The sequence below is a fragment of the Papio anubis genome, unplaced genomic scaffold (genome assembly GCF_008728515.1).
Source record: "Papio anubis isolate 15944 unplaced genomic scaffold, Panubis1.0 scaffold70, whole genome shotgun sequence".
Lineage (NCBI taxonomy): Eukaryota > Metazoa > Chordata > Mammalia > Primates > Cercopithecidae > Papio > Papio anubis.
This window is the reverse complement of record NW_022167222.1, coordinates 46,520-58,509: the sequence shown is the minus strand read 5'-3', so window position 1 is coordinate 58,509 and position 11,990 is coordinate 46,520. Positions and strand designations below refer to the sequence as shown.

At 49.3% G+C, this 11,990-nt stretch overlaps 1 protein-coding gene across 7 annotated transcripts; it reads right to left on the bottom strand.

Annotated features, from left to right (window-relative positions):
- Positions 1-1,203: 1,203 nt before the first annotated feature.
- LOC101018758 (potassium voltage-gated channel subfamily E member 3) lies at positions 1,204-11,654 on the bottom strand. 7 transcript variants are annotated; one of them, XM_031662505.1, is made up of 5 exons: positions 11,508-11,604; positions 7,206-7,302; positions 6,892-6,999; positions 6,150-6,294; positions 1,204-1,826 (listed from the first exon to the last, which is right to left on the bottom strand). In XM_031662505.1, exon 5 carries the CDS (start codon positions 1,784-1,786, stop codon positions 1,475-1,477), a length of 312 nt encoding a protein of 103 aa, XP_031518365.1. In that variant the 5' UTR covers positions 1,787-1,826; positions 6,150-6,294; positions 6,892-6,999; positions 7,206-7,302; positions 11,508-11,604; the 3' UTR covers positions 1,204-1,474. The 7 variants fall into 7 exon arrangements, 6 of the variants coding, with proteins under 6 accessions (XP_031518365.1, XP_031518366.1, XP_017804245.1 ...); XM_031662506.1 differs by having other exon boundaries at positions 7,267-7,302; positions 11,508-11,594; XM_017948756.2 differs by lacking the exon at positions 7,206-7,302 and having other exon boundaries at positions 11,508-11,619.
- Between the last annotated feature and the right edge of the window lie 336 nt (positions 11,655-11,990).

Genomic DNA, 11,990 nt, shown 5'->3' with positions numbered 1-11,990 from the left:
TAGTGGTGCAATCTTGGCTCACTGCAACCTCCGCCTCCCGGGTTCAAACAATTCTTCTGCCTCAGCCTCCCAAGTAGCTGGGAATACAGGCACCCGCCACCAGGCCTGGCTAATTTTTGTATATTTTTAGTAGATGGGGTTTCACCATGTTGGCCAGGCTGGTCTCGAACTCCTGACCTCAGGTGATCCGCCCACCTTGGCAATATCAGTCTTATAGAAGCAGATTCAATATGACCTCAGAAAACTCAGATAGTCGTGGTGGCTCACACCTGTAATCCCAGCACTTTGGGAGACCGAGATGGGCAGATCACTTGAGGCCAGGAGTTCGAGACGAGCCTGGGCAACAACATGGTGAAACCCTGCCTCTACTTTAAAAAAAAAGAAAAAATATATATATATATATATAAATTAGCTGGGTGTGGTGACAGGAATCTGTAATCCCAGCTACTCAGGTGGCTGAGGCAGGATAATTGCTTGAACCTGGGAGGTGGGGGTTGCAGTAAGCCAAGACTGGGTTGCTGCACTGCAGCCTGGGTGACATAGGGAGACTGTCTCAAAAAAAAGAAAAAGAAAAGGAAAACATTTCTCACAGAACTCAAAACTGAAGAGGCTGCTTTGGAGGTAGTTTAGTCCTGTTGACTGGCAATGTGGCTGGGAAGTACCCTGTGACTTGGTTCAAGAAGCATATGAACCATAGAGCTAACAAGGCCTAACATTCAGGGTCCTGACTCACATGAGCTCCTTCTTAAGGTCCTAGTAGGAGCCCTAGCAACATATTAATGTGGCAGTATATTTGCATAATGTTTGCAAAAGTAAGATATTTTAGAATTCTTTTTCTTAAAGAGAGTCCCCAGAATTGTATGACCTTCAGGCCTGGATCCACTCCTGTGTGGCACAGAGTTTTGAAAAGCACTAGGCAAGGAGACCAGAGTTCCTGGGTTCCAATCATGGCACTACTCAGGCCCAAATGGGCGGCACAGCACTTGACCTGCTTTCTTTATGGGAGTGCGAGTGGGAGTGGTGGCAGGGTGGTGGTGGTAAATCATATCTGTGATATGGGATAATCATCACTGCTTCTCATGGCTTTTGAAGATAACACAAAAAATGTGTCCCCAGAGCATCTTCCTGTCTCATTTCCCTCTGCTACAACTTCTCCCTTCTCCAACCTTCAGGCCCCCAGTACTCCAGCCACTGAACCAGTTATTGGTCATTATCTGTTGCTACTTTTATATGTTTGTTCATGGACTCCCACTGTTTATAAAGTCTATCTTTTCCTGGGAAAAAATCCTTATGCACAAGGCTTCGGTCTACCAGCCCCTCTTCTCCCACCCCAGTGATGACCTCCCTTAGCCCTGTTTCTTGTTGCTCTTACAGATAGGGACACTGAGACCTGATGCAGTCCACAGCAGAGTTCTGGAGGCCCCAGACGCAATCCCCAGGTGTCTTGGTCTTCCACCATTCCAGCCCTCTCGTGTTAGATCATAGACACACGGTTCTTGATATACACATGATAGGGGTCACTACGCTTGTCCACTTTGCGGGAGCGGGTATATCCCAGGATGAGGCTGCCCACAGTGACAGCAAATAGAAACATGACAAAGAGAATGTACATGTAGGAGTTGTCATCACGGCCAGGTAGGCTGGCCGGTCGCTCTTCAGTCTGGTTGTCTGGCCCCAGCCCTGGCCCTGGCCGGCAGAGCAAATTGCTGTGAAGAGTGGCATTTAAAGCCTTCAGCACGGCATGTAGGCTCTCATACCAAGTCTCAGTTCCATTGGTAGTCTCCATAGCAACAGGGATTGAGGTGGGGGAAGACTCGGTAGAAGCTCTGTTGGCAAGAGAAAAGAGAGAGGGGATGGCTCTGTCACCTGGAGCTCAAATGACCTCCTCCCTTCAGATCCCAGTAAAATCCTAGCATCATGGCTGATATGGTTTGGCTGTGTCCTTACCCAAATCTCATCTGGAATCATAGCTCCCATAATCCCCATGTGTCATGGGAGGGACCCAGTAGGAAGTAACTGAATCATGGGGGTGGGTTTTTCCCATGCTGTTCTCATGACAGTAAATAAGTCTCAAGAGATCTGATGGTTTTATAAAGGGCAGTTCCCCTGCACCTGCTCTCTTGCCTGCCACCATGTAAGATGTGCCTTTGCTCCTCCTTTGCCTTCTGCCGTGATTGTGAGGCCTCCCCAGCCATGTGGAACTGTGAGTGCATTAAACCTCTTTTTCTTTATAAACTGCCCAGGCTCGGGTATTCCTTCATGGCAGTATGAAAATGGACTAATACAATAGCTTATTCTGGTTACTTGATTACATGTTTGTCTTTTCCACTAGACCACATACTAAATAATAAAGGCAGGGCCTATATTTGTTTTACTGACTGCTATATGCAATCACTTATGACAGCACTCGATAAGTACTCAATAAATAATTGTAGAATAAAGCCTTCCCCGACCATCAGAACCCATACTAATCACTCATTTCTTTAGATTCTATAAATCACTGAACTTTAGGTTAGAAGGACCTTAAGGATTATTTAATGTAACTCTTGCCATTTTACACACAGGGAGACTGAGGCCTTGAGAGAATAAGTGGCTTGTCCATGATCACAGAATATTGGAGGTAGAGCCAAGACAGAAAGCCCTGCTCCTTGTGGCTAGCTTAGAGCTGCTTCCACTTCCAAGCTAGCTCTCAGCAGGACTGTGTGGCACCATAAGAAGACATTCATCACAACTCTCCTTCAGCACAGTTCTCTTTATAGACTCCACAGACAGGCTGAGCACAGTGGCTCATGCCTGTAATCCCAGCACTTTGGGAGGCTGAGGCGGATGGATCACTTGAGGTCAGGAGTTGGAGACCAGCCTTACCAACATGGTAAAACCCCATCTCTACTAAAAATACAAAAATTAGCTGGGCATGGTGGTGAGCACTTGTAATCCCAGCTACTTGGGAGGCTAAGGCAGGAGAATCGCTTGGACCCAGAAGGTGGAGGTTGCAGTGAGCCAAGATAGAGCTGCTGTATTCCAGCTTGGGCCACAGAGTGTGACTTTGTCTCAAAAGAAAAAAAAAAAAAAGACTCCATGGGTACACCTTTTTGGAAGATGCCTGGGGATGGTTTAAATTTCATCCTACCTAGAGGCCAGAAGCTGGATCATTTGACCTCTCAAGCATCCTGTGTCCCAAAGACTAGATATTCCTAGCTATTTGCAGAAATTCTGTTGGAAAGGAGGTGGTCAGGGAAATGGGAACAGGTTGGCAACCACTGTAGGCACTGGAGAAGAGAAGAACAGCTTGGGCCTGAGGGCGGGAGAGTGAAAGGAGTTCTCAGTCTGGCTTGGGGTTTACCTGCCCACAAAAAGAAGACACAAGCACGCCAACTATCTTGTCTCCTGAAATAGTCATTATGTACCTGGCATATACTAAGTGATTATAAATGTTCCTTTTCCTTCTTCTCAGAGATCCTTAGTCTATAATATAGAAATAACCTTTTTTTTTTTTTTTTTTTGAGATGGAGTCTCGCTCGTCGCCCAGGCTGGAGTGCAGTAGCGCGATCTCAGCTCACTGCAAGCTCCGCCTCCTAGGTTCACGCCATTCTCCTGCCTCAGCCTCCCAAGTAGCTGGGACTACAGGCGCCCGCCACCATGCCTGGCTAATTTTTTTGTATTTTTAGTAGAGATGTGGTTTCACCGTGTTAGCCAGGATGGTCTTGATCTCCTGACCTCATGATCCACCCGCCTCAGCCTCTCAAAGTGCTGGGATTACAGGCGTGAGCCACTGTGCCCAGTCAGAAAGAACATCTTAAAACAGACTTGCATCCTTGTCTCTGAAAAACCATATGTCATTCCCTGTAAACAAGGCCCCACACTCACTTCCTTTAGGGAAGCCTCCGTTCAGTGCTCCCCACCCCTCAGCCACACTACACCACCTTTATCATCACAGCCTTCCCTTCCCCCCAACACTTAACATATAAGGCAATATGTGGCTATCCTCTTGTTTTTGATAAGGATATCATCAGGCCACATGCGCCTGGTCAGCAGGGCTATGTCTCTTCCTCCAATCTGGAGGACTACCCTGAGACTGGGTGTTCTCCTTTCCCAGGGCACTACCCTGCGACTGGCTGGGCATTCCCTTTTTCTAGGGGACTGCCCTAAGACTGAATGGGTGTTATCCTTCTCTCAATAGTTTCTAGTAAAGATGTCCACTTTAAGGAATTCTCTATGGGCCAAGCATTCAGTCCTCCATCATATGGGCAGAACTGTTAACAAACTAAAGTTAACTAATGTGACTATTAACCATAAGATCTCTTCCCTGGAAAATATGATCATTCTGACCATGATAAATATTCATCAATGGCTCTATGAACGCAATTAGCCAGGACTGGGCAGCATTTTATGCAAGGCCTTTGGGGCCCTCTGCCATCTAGTACTTGTGCTGTCCTGTCTGGATGGAGGAGGGGAGAAGAACAAGAGCTCACTGAGTTAAGATCCAGGAGATATACGTTCTCATCTACTACCCCATGTGTCAGGCAAAAGATCTGTGGCTGCTTCTTCCCTCGTGTCTGCCAATAGCAAGTAGGAGCAGCATGAGGAAATAAATAACTCAAAAAATCATCCAGATAGTTATCACCAATATGGGCCAGGCCCTGTGATGGGAGCTCGGGGTGGCTCAGATCCAGTGCCTTCGCCCAGATCCAGGGGCTCTGCTCTGATACAATGCAGGGGACAAGCCAGGAGCTACTAAGGCTAAAAGGAATAAGTAATGGATACTGATCAGGGCTTAGAGAGTGTCCACAGTGATGGAGGCATTTGAGTTGGACCTTGAAGGATTTTTAAGAGGCAGAGAAGACAAAGGAAGGCAACATGAGCAAAGGCGCAACAAAGTGTGTACATGTTTAGAAAAATGGAAAGTAGCATAAAGAGGTTGAAGTGTAAGATGTGTAGAAGAATAGCATAGGATGTGGGACAGGAGAGATAGGAGCCAGATCATGGGCAGCCTTGAGTGCCACTCTGTAGAGTTGGAACTTTATTCTGTAGCTAGGGAAGATAAAATGGTCAGATCTGTGCCTGGAAAGGATACTCTGACTGTCATGTGGACTGGAGGGAGCTGGAATTGAGGCAGTGAGCCCAGCTACAAGAGTCTTGAAATAGTTTAGTGCAAGATGCTGAGTCACGAGTTGGGGCAGAGAGGATAACAAAGTGGGGGTAGAGACAGATGTGAGACCCGAGGAGGAAATGGCCAAGTAAGGGTTGAAGGAGGAAGGAGCCTCAGGCAATTTCACAGGTAGACAACAAACAAACAGTGTAAGTGTCTGGAGGAGCCTACTTTGAAGGAAATAAGTTCCTTTCCCTGGTTGGGCTTCGGTTTCCTCATCTACCAAAAGAGATGACCATAGAGTTGTTGTATGGTAGGTATAGAGTTTCAGTTTTGCAAGATGAAAAGGTTCTGGAGATCTGCTGCACAACAAGGTGAATCTAGCTAACACTACTGAGTGTACACTCAAGAATGACTAAGATGGTACATTTGTGTGTGTGTGTGTGTGTGTGTGTTTTAAGCACAATTTAAAAAAATAGGCCAGGTGCGGTGGCTCACTCCTTTAATCCCAGTACTTTGGGAGGCTGAGGTGGGCGGGTCACCTGAGGTCAGGAGTTCAAGACCAGCCTAGCCAACATGGAGAAACCCCATCTCTACTAAAAATACAAAAATTAGCCAGGCGCATGCCTGTATTTCCAGCTGCTCAGGAGGCTGAGGCAGGAGAACCGCTTGAACTTGGGAGGCAGAGGTTGCAGTGAGTCGAGATCATGCCACTGCACTCCAGCCGGGGCAGCAGAGCAAGACCTCTGTCTCAAAAAAAAAAAAAAAAAAAAAAAGAAAAATGATCATCCTTGGCCTCCTCCTTCAAGGCTTGCTATGAGTATACACTTGTATTATACAGAAGAGGATTAAAAACTTTTTGTTTTCAAGAAGCAAATATGTACACATAGGTTTAAAAAAAAAGAATGGACGCAGCACATACTGTGAAGGTGAAAGCTCCTAGTCGTCCCGAGCTCCAATCCCAGGGCAGGGCAGTTACCATTCAGTTTTCTTACGTATCATCGGAAAGGGGTTTTAACTGACAGGGAGAGGGAGGGAAATCTCAATCTGGAAGACTCACCAGCTGGCAAATCCGCTGGCTCTCAGTCAGTTTCAGGAGTCTCTTTGTGGACACACTAAGGCTCCTCAACCCCCGAGCCTCTTCAGGATGTCTCTGGACACATCTGAGATCTCAGTATTGACTTCGGAGCTGGGAAAGCCCAGAGCTAGAAAGCAGAAAAGGAAGGAACCAGGGTGGATTGCCCAAGGCCAGGCCCCAAGGATTGTGCAATAGTCCTGCTGTGGGCTCTGACCCCCTCCCACAGCCCCTCCCCTTCCTGCAGCAGCTGGGTCAGGCCAGCCTAGGGTTGCAGTTAAAGGAACTGTGCAGTGACCAAAGGGCCTCTGATTGCTGTCCCCCAACTCCAGACTTAGTGTCTTCATTGGGTGACATCATGAGAAACCTATTTAACATGTGGACTCACACTCAGGGACCAGCTGATGGTGCAGCCTAAAACATTCCCTTTCCTAAGGGTTACCTTAGCAAGGGCCTTTTAGAATGCCAAGGGAACAGACATGAGTGGGAGAATGGCAGCTGCGTTGATATTTTACACAGGAACAAATGATGTGTTACCACCCAATCTATTCAGATAGACAGGATATGAACACGGTCACAGAATGAGCACTATCTGTAGCAGAGCTTTGTTGTGAAAATTAAAACATGTAGTGCTTGGCACTAGACACTGCACAGATGGCGGTGGTTGTATTTTGTAGAGCAGAGGCTGGAAGGGCCTTCAGAGCCCATCTAGGCTATATGCCCTTACTTTACGGTGAAGGAAATGGAAACATAGGGGGTTGTCCCGGCTCAGCTGCTCCTTGTGTGACTTTGGACGTAAGACTTCCCTTTTCTGTGCCTCAGCTTCTGTCTGCATCTGTAAAATGAAGGGGTCCCAGTTGGTTCTAATGTCCTGTGATGATTTAAATCATGAAACCAAGCTGTGAAACCATGGGAAGTTAGACAGGCTGATGGGAGAAGCATTTTGGGGGATTTCTAGAGCTTCTCAAATCCCAAGATAGAGAAGGCTGTGGACCTTTTCCTCACAGGTTAAGATGCTTCTGAGCCCTGGGACTGACTTACATCTGATATCCCAGCCGAACCAAACTGAGGGATTTACTCATTTTTCCTCTTCACAGCTCACCTGCCAGGATGATCCAGCCTGAGGAGGAGATAGACTCTGCAGAAAGTGGGAGAAGGGGACAGTGTGGAGGTCAGCGGGGGGCTTTGAGGCAGTGTTCCATGAGGGGAATAAAGATTCATGAGACCTTTCACACCTCAGGGCCTCTCTGGATAGACTAGGATGTTTGTGATTCTGACAGGAGGAGAAAAGAGGCCATAGTTCCACACCTCTGGGTGCTGGGTTTGTGTGGGAGGGAGGGCCTGGGTGCAAGGGCCTCCTGTCTGAATTAGGAGAGGCAGAAAGCTGATGAAGGCACAGGTTGGTTCTCTATGGGGCTCTGGGACTGCCTCTGGGGCTCAAGCTGGGGACTCGCAGTCAGGAACAGGGGAGTTTTGCCACTGTTTCTGAGTTCCTTGGCTTCCCTGTCCAGGAGAGTCCCTGATTACCAAGATCCTTGGATGGGGAAGACAGAGCTCCTGCCCTGGAGAGGTCTTGCCTTGAAATAGAAGATAGGCCAGTGAGGAAAGAGGGTGAGCAGATGGCCAAGCTGACAGGGACTTTAAGGATCTTCTAGAATCTAGATTCCAGGCCAACCCTCCATTTCGTAGATGAGGGAACTGAGGCTCAGAAGGGAGAAGTGACTAGTCCAAAATGACATGGCCCATAAATGGCAGCACTCAGACAAGAACCCAGGTGTTTGGGGGTACTGTTCAGGTGCTCTTTCCACTACAAATGGCAGTGTTTCCTCACATCTAAGCTTCACATCACACCAGACACAGACTCCTAGTGTCATGGGGCATCATCTCCTCTAACTTTGTTACTATGGCCTTTTCGTGCACCACAGATTCTCACCAATCTTAGTCTAGGACCCAGTGAGATGAAGCTTGGTAAGCTTCGGAGGAGGAGGTAGCCTTCCTTTATGCTCTCGTCTCCCATGCACCCCGCTGCTCCAGACCTACTCCTGATTCCCTAGATGAGCCAGGTTCACTCTCTGTTCCTGCTATTTCCCACACATTACCAGGTTCTCACAAAATGCACTTGCCTTGCACTTGTCCAACCCCTACTTGGGGACTAAAGCTGTGATCTGAGGGATGAACTGGGGATCTTAGTGGGGTTTTCGTTCAGGTTGCTCTGGGGGAAAAGTGAAACTCTACCCTTGGGTCTTTCTTTCCCATTGCTCCATTTCAGCTACTCTTTCAGAATGAGCGTCTTCAGTGTCTGGAAATGAAGTACAGAGAGGCAGGTAGAAAAAGTCACATAAAGCAGGTAGGTGATCCAAAGACAGCTCCTGGGGTGTACAGTTTTGCCACTGTCCCCTCAGTGGTCTTACCACTCTTGTGGACTGGAGAGCTGGTGGAGTGGGAGAGGAGTTGAAGGAGTAGCCCCTAGCATCCAGTTGGAAGGAAAAGGAATAGAATCTGAGCTGGAAGAGATCTTCATGATCATGTTGTTGGTGCAACCCCCTCATTCAACCAGTGGGAAAATAGACCCTCCTCCCCAAGGCAATCACCTGCTTAAAGTCTCACAGCCCAGTAGTGGCAGAGTTGGAGCCAGAAACCAAGTATCTTGACTTCCCCTCCACAGACCTTTCCACTATAAGTTCCCTCCTGCCAGTAGGGCAGACTCTAAACTCTTCTGATTACCACTGAAGTGCCTTGAAATGTGACTCTGACACTGGCCTCATCTCCCCGCAGCTCTTCTCAGTGGCCTGCACCCATGACACTGAACTACAGGCCACTCTCCAAATACTCCTTGCACTTGCACATCTCTTGCCTTTGCTCATGCTGTTTTCTTAAACAAGAATGCCCTTCCTCTTTTTACCTGCCCGGCAAACTCCCACTCATCCTTCAAGACCCAGCTCCAATTCATCTCTGTAGACCTTCTCCTGGGACACCTCCTTCCTCACTCCCTAGCCAGTTAGTCTCTCCCTCTTGTTTTTTTCCCCAAAAGTGCTTTGCACGAAGACTTATTAGAGCACTATGCTGTATTGAAATTGTGTGTTTGTGTGTGTGTGTGTAACTGTGCTTTGAGGTAAGAGGGCAGGGTCCTGTGCCTCATACATTTCTTTATTTCCCAGCCCTGATACCTAGCAGGCATTCAAGAATAAATGAATCAATGCCTCTTCTCTAAGAGCATGCCTCTGCTCTGGCACACACATATACATTCATGAAAACAGCTTACAATATTTAAAAAGCAACCTCCAGGGAAGGGCAAAACAGATTTCATTTGGTCTGGGGAAGGGATGGCTCAAAGAAAAGCAGTCATCTCAGTCAGGTGGGGTGAGTCACAGGAGGAAGAATTCTAAGCTTTCTTTGGAAGCCCAGATGCTCCCTGCACCTGGACCCCATTCAATCCAAAGGGCAAACATTCTTGGCCTCGAAACACCAGCAATGGCTTTGCAACCCTCTTCCCTGTGTACCTACCCAGGGTGTGGCTATATACACCCACCCACTGCACACACACACACAGTCCAACTCCCCGGTCCTTCGGCCTGTGATCTTGCCGTTCAAGTGTTCCTTTCATGATTCTAATCTTGGCTGTATGCTTGGCTCTGTGTCCTTGAACACTGCATTTACTTCCTCTGAACCTCATCTATAAGATGGGGATAATGATCCCTGCCCTGCCTAACTCACATGAGAACTGGAGGAGACAAGAGATGGGAAAGTTTTAGAAATTGCAAACATACAAGAAAATTATCAGGCAGCCTGGTCACACTGTTTCCTTTTCTGTCTCCATATCTTTCCTTTCCCCCCATATTATCAAGAACAGCCATCTCTATGTCTCCTTTCCCACCCCAGCTCTCCTAGCCTCAGACGCAACCAGGAGGTTCTTATTATTCTTCTTGATTCCCAGGAACCTCACCTTCTCCAGAAGCCTTCCTTGTTTCCCACCCTCTCTGATCATCCCTGCAGTCCTTTATCATTGAGGGGTACCATTCTGTAGTCCTGTAGCTGGTGGAGAACACATCAGAGGGGGAATCAGGAGACCTGGGTTCCTGCCCCTACTATGCCAACACGTCTAGTCATGCATTTTGGTTGAGTAACTATCACTCTAGGCCTCATTTTCCTCATCAATAAGATGGAGTTTCTTGTCTTTCTTCCCTCTCAGAAGGTATTTTGATCACTAGCACATTAAATTTATGGACGTGCTTTGAGAGGTATGGAGTGAGTGAGGGATGGAGAAGGTGATGGTTATCATCTCAAGGAGTCAAGAAAATCTGAAAGCAGTTTCCAGGCCCCCAGCATGGGTCTCCTCCATCAGGAACAAAGTGGACAGATGCAAGGAAATAAGGAGGCGCTCACACGTTTACAATATGCCTTTGTAGGTGAAGTGGAGAGAGCCCTGGGCTAGGACTGAGGAAACTTGGGTTCTAATTCTGTTTGGTCTCTGTTGTAACCTTAGGTAAATCATCTCCCCTGGGGTATCAGTTTCCCTATATGCAAATTAGTGGGGAGTCGGGAGAGGATTTTAGGAGGGGATACTTTGGTGGGCTTTCGTGCAAGGACTAAACTCACTTATTCTCGAGATAAAAGACTCCCAGGTCCAATCCCCCTTTCTCCTTCTGTCCCATGGGGTATGCAGGCAACAGGAGCAGGAGGCCCATTTTACAAATGGTGACCCAGGAAAAGCGAAGGCAAGGCGCAGAGCTGAGGGGTGACTGCCCGGGTTTACACAGCCTGTAAACTAGAACTCAAGTCTCCCGACTCCCAGCCTCGACCTATGTTACTGGCAGCAGAGGATGATTTTGGGAGTCCCCAGCTTTCCCGGGACTAGGTCAGACAGGGTGAGGGACACAGTGTGGTAGAGGGAATGGGCAAGTCAGCTCCGCAGAGCCAGTGGCCCCGGCCAAATGAGACTGTGCTGGGTCCTGAAGTGTCTTTTCTGCGCGTGCACTGGCTGCCAGCCGCAGGTGTTCACTTGCACTCCTGTGGGTGTGGAGGAACTTTTCTTGTAGCCGTCTTGAGGGCTGGGACTAACGGCGCAAGTCCCCACGGTTTCCAGACGGGGCGCGCAGAGCCCAGCTCCCTACTCCCACATGCTGCTCTGCGATCACTGCGCTCGGGAGGATCGGGAGGATCGGGAGGATCGGGGAGGATCCTGGAGGACTTGCTCGGTATTTGCAGCGCCCACCCCTGCCCCACGCCCCGTCGGTTCCACAGTCTCACGGAGAGTGCCCCGTGACCCTTGGAAGGGAAGCGGGAAGACCCCTCACTTGCACCCCCGACTGTAGCTCAGCCTTCCCAGCTCAGTGGGTGCCTTACCTGCCTCTCAGCAAGGCTCTGGGGCGCCCGTTTGCTCGCTCGCCTCTGACCGAGGATGGCCCAGGCGCTGCGACCCTGTGCATTCCACCGGCCCGGTTCCACTCCGCGGGTGCCCGGCACCGCCCAGCGCGCTCTCTGGCTCTGGGCTCCCACCCGCGCTTGGATCCCTTTTCCCTCCCCCAGGCGTCCCCTCCCCCGGCCCCGCCCGGGCCCCAGCACACCCACTTCTCCCGGGGCTGGCCTTGAGTGCCTCCGCCCAGCTCCTTGGCCTCCCCTGGCTGTGGGCTACGACCCTTCCGTCCCCTGCAGCGCCTGCTTCCTGGACCAGAGACCGAAAGCCTCTCGTTCCGCTGGGCCTCAGCAAGCCCAGCATGAGGCCGATCTCCAGGAGCCGACTTTGCTGCGGCGTGGCTGTGGGTGGTGGGCGAGTCGCTGCCCCTCACCGGGACTTGGCCTCGCTGTAAAGTTGTTATAGTTCCACCA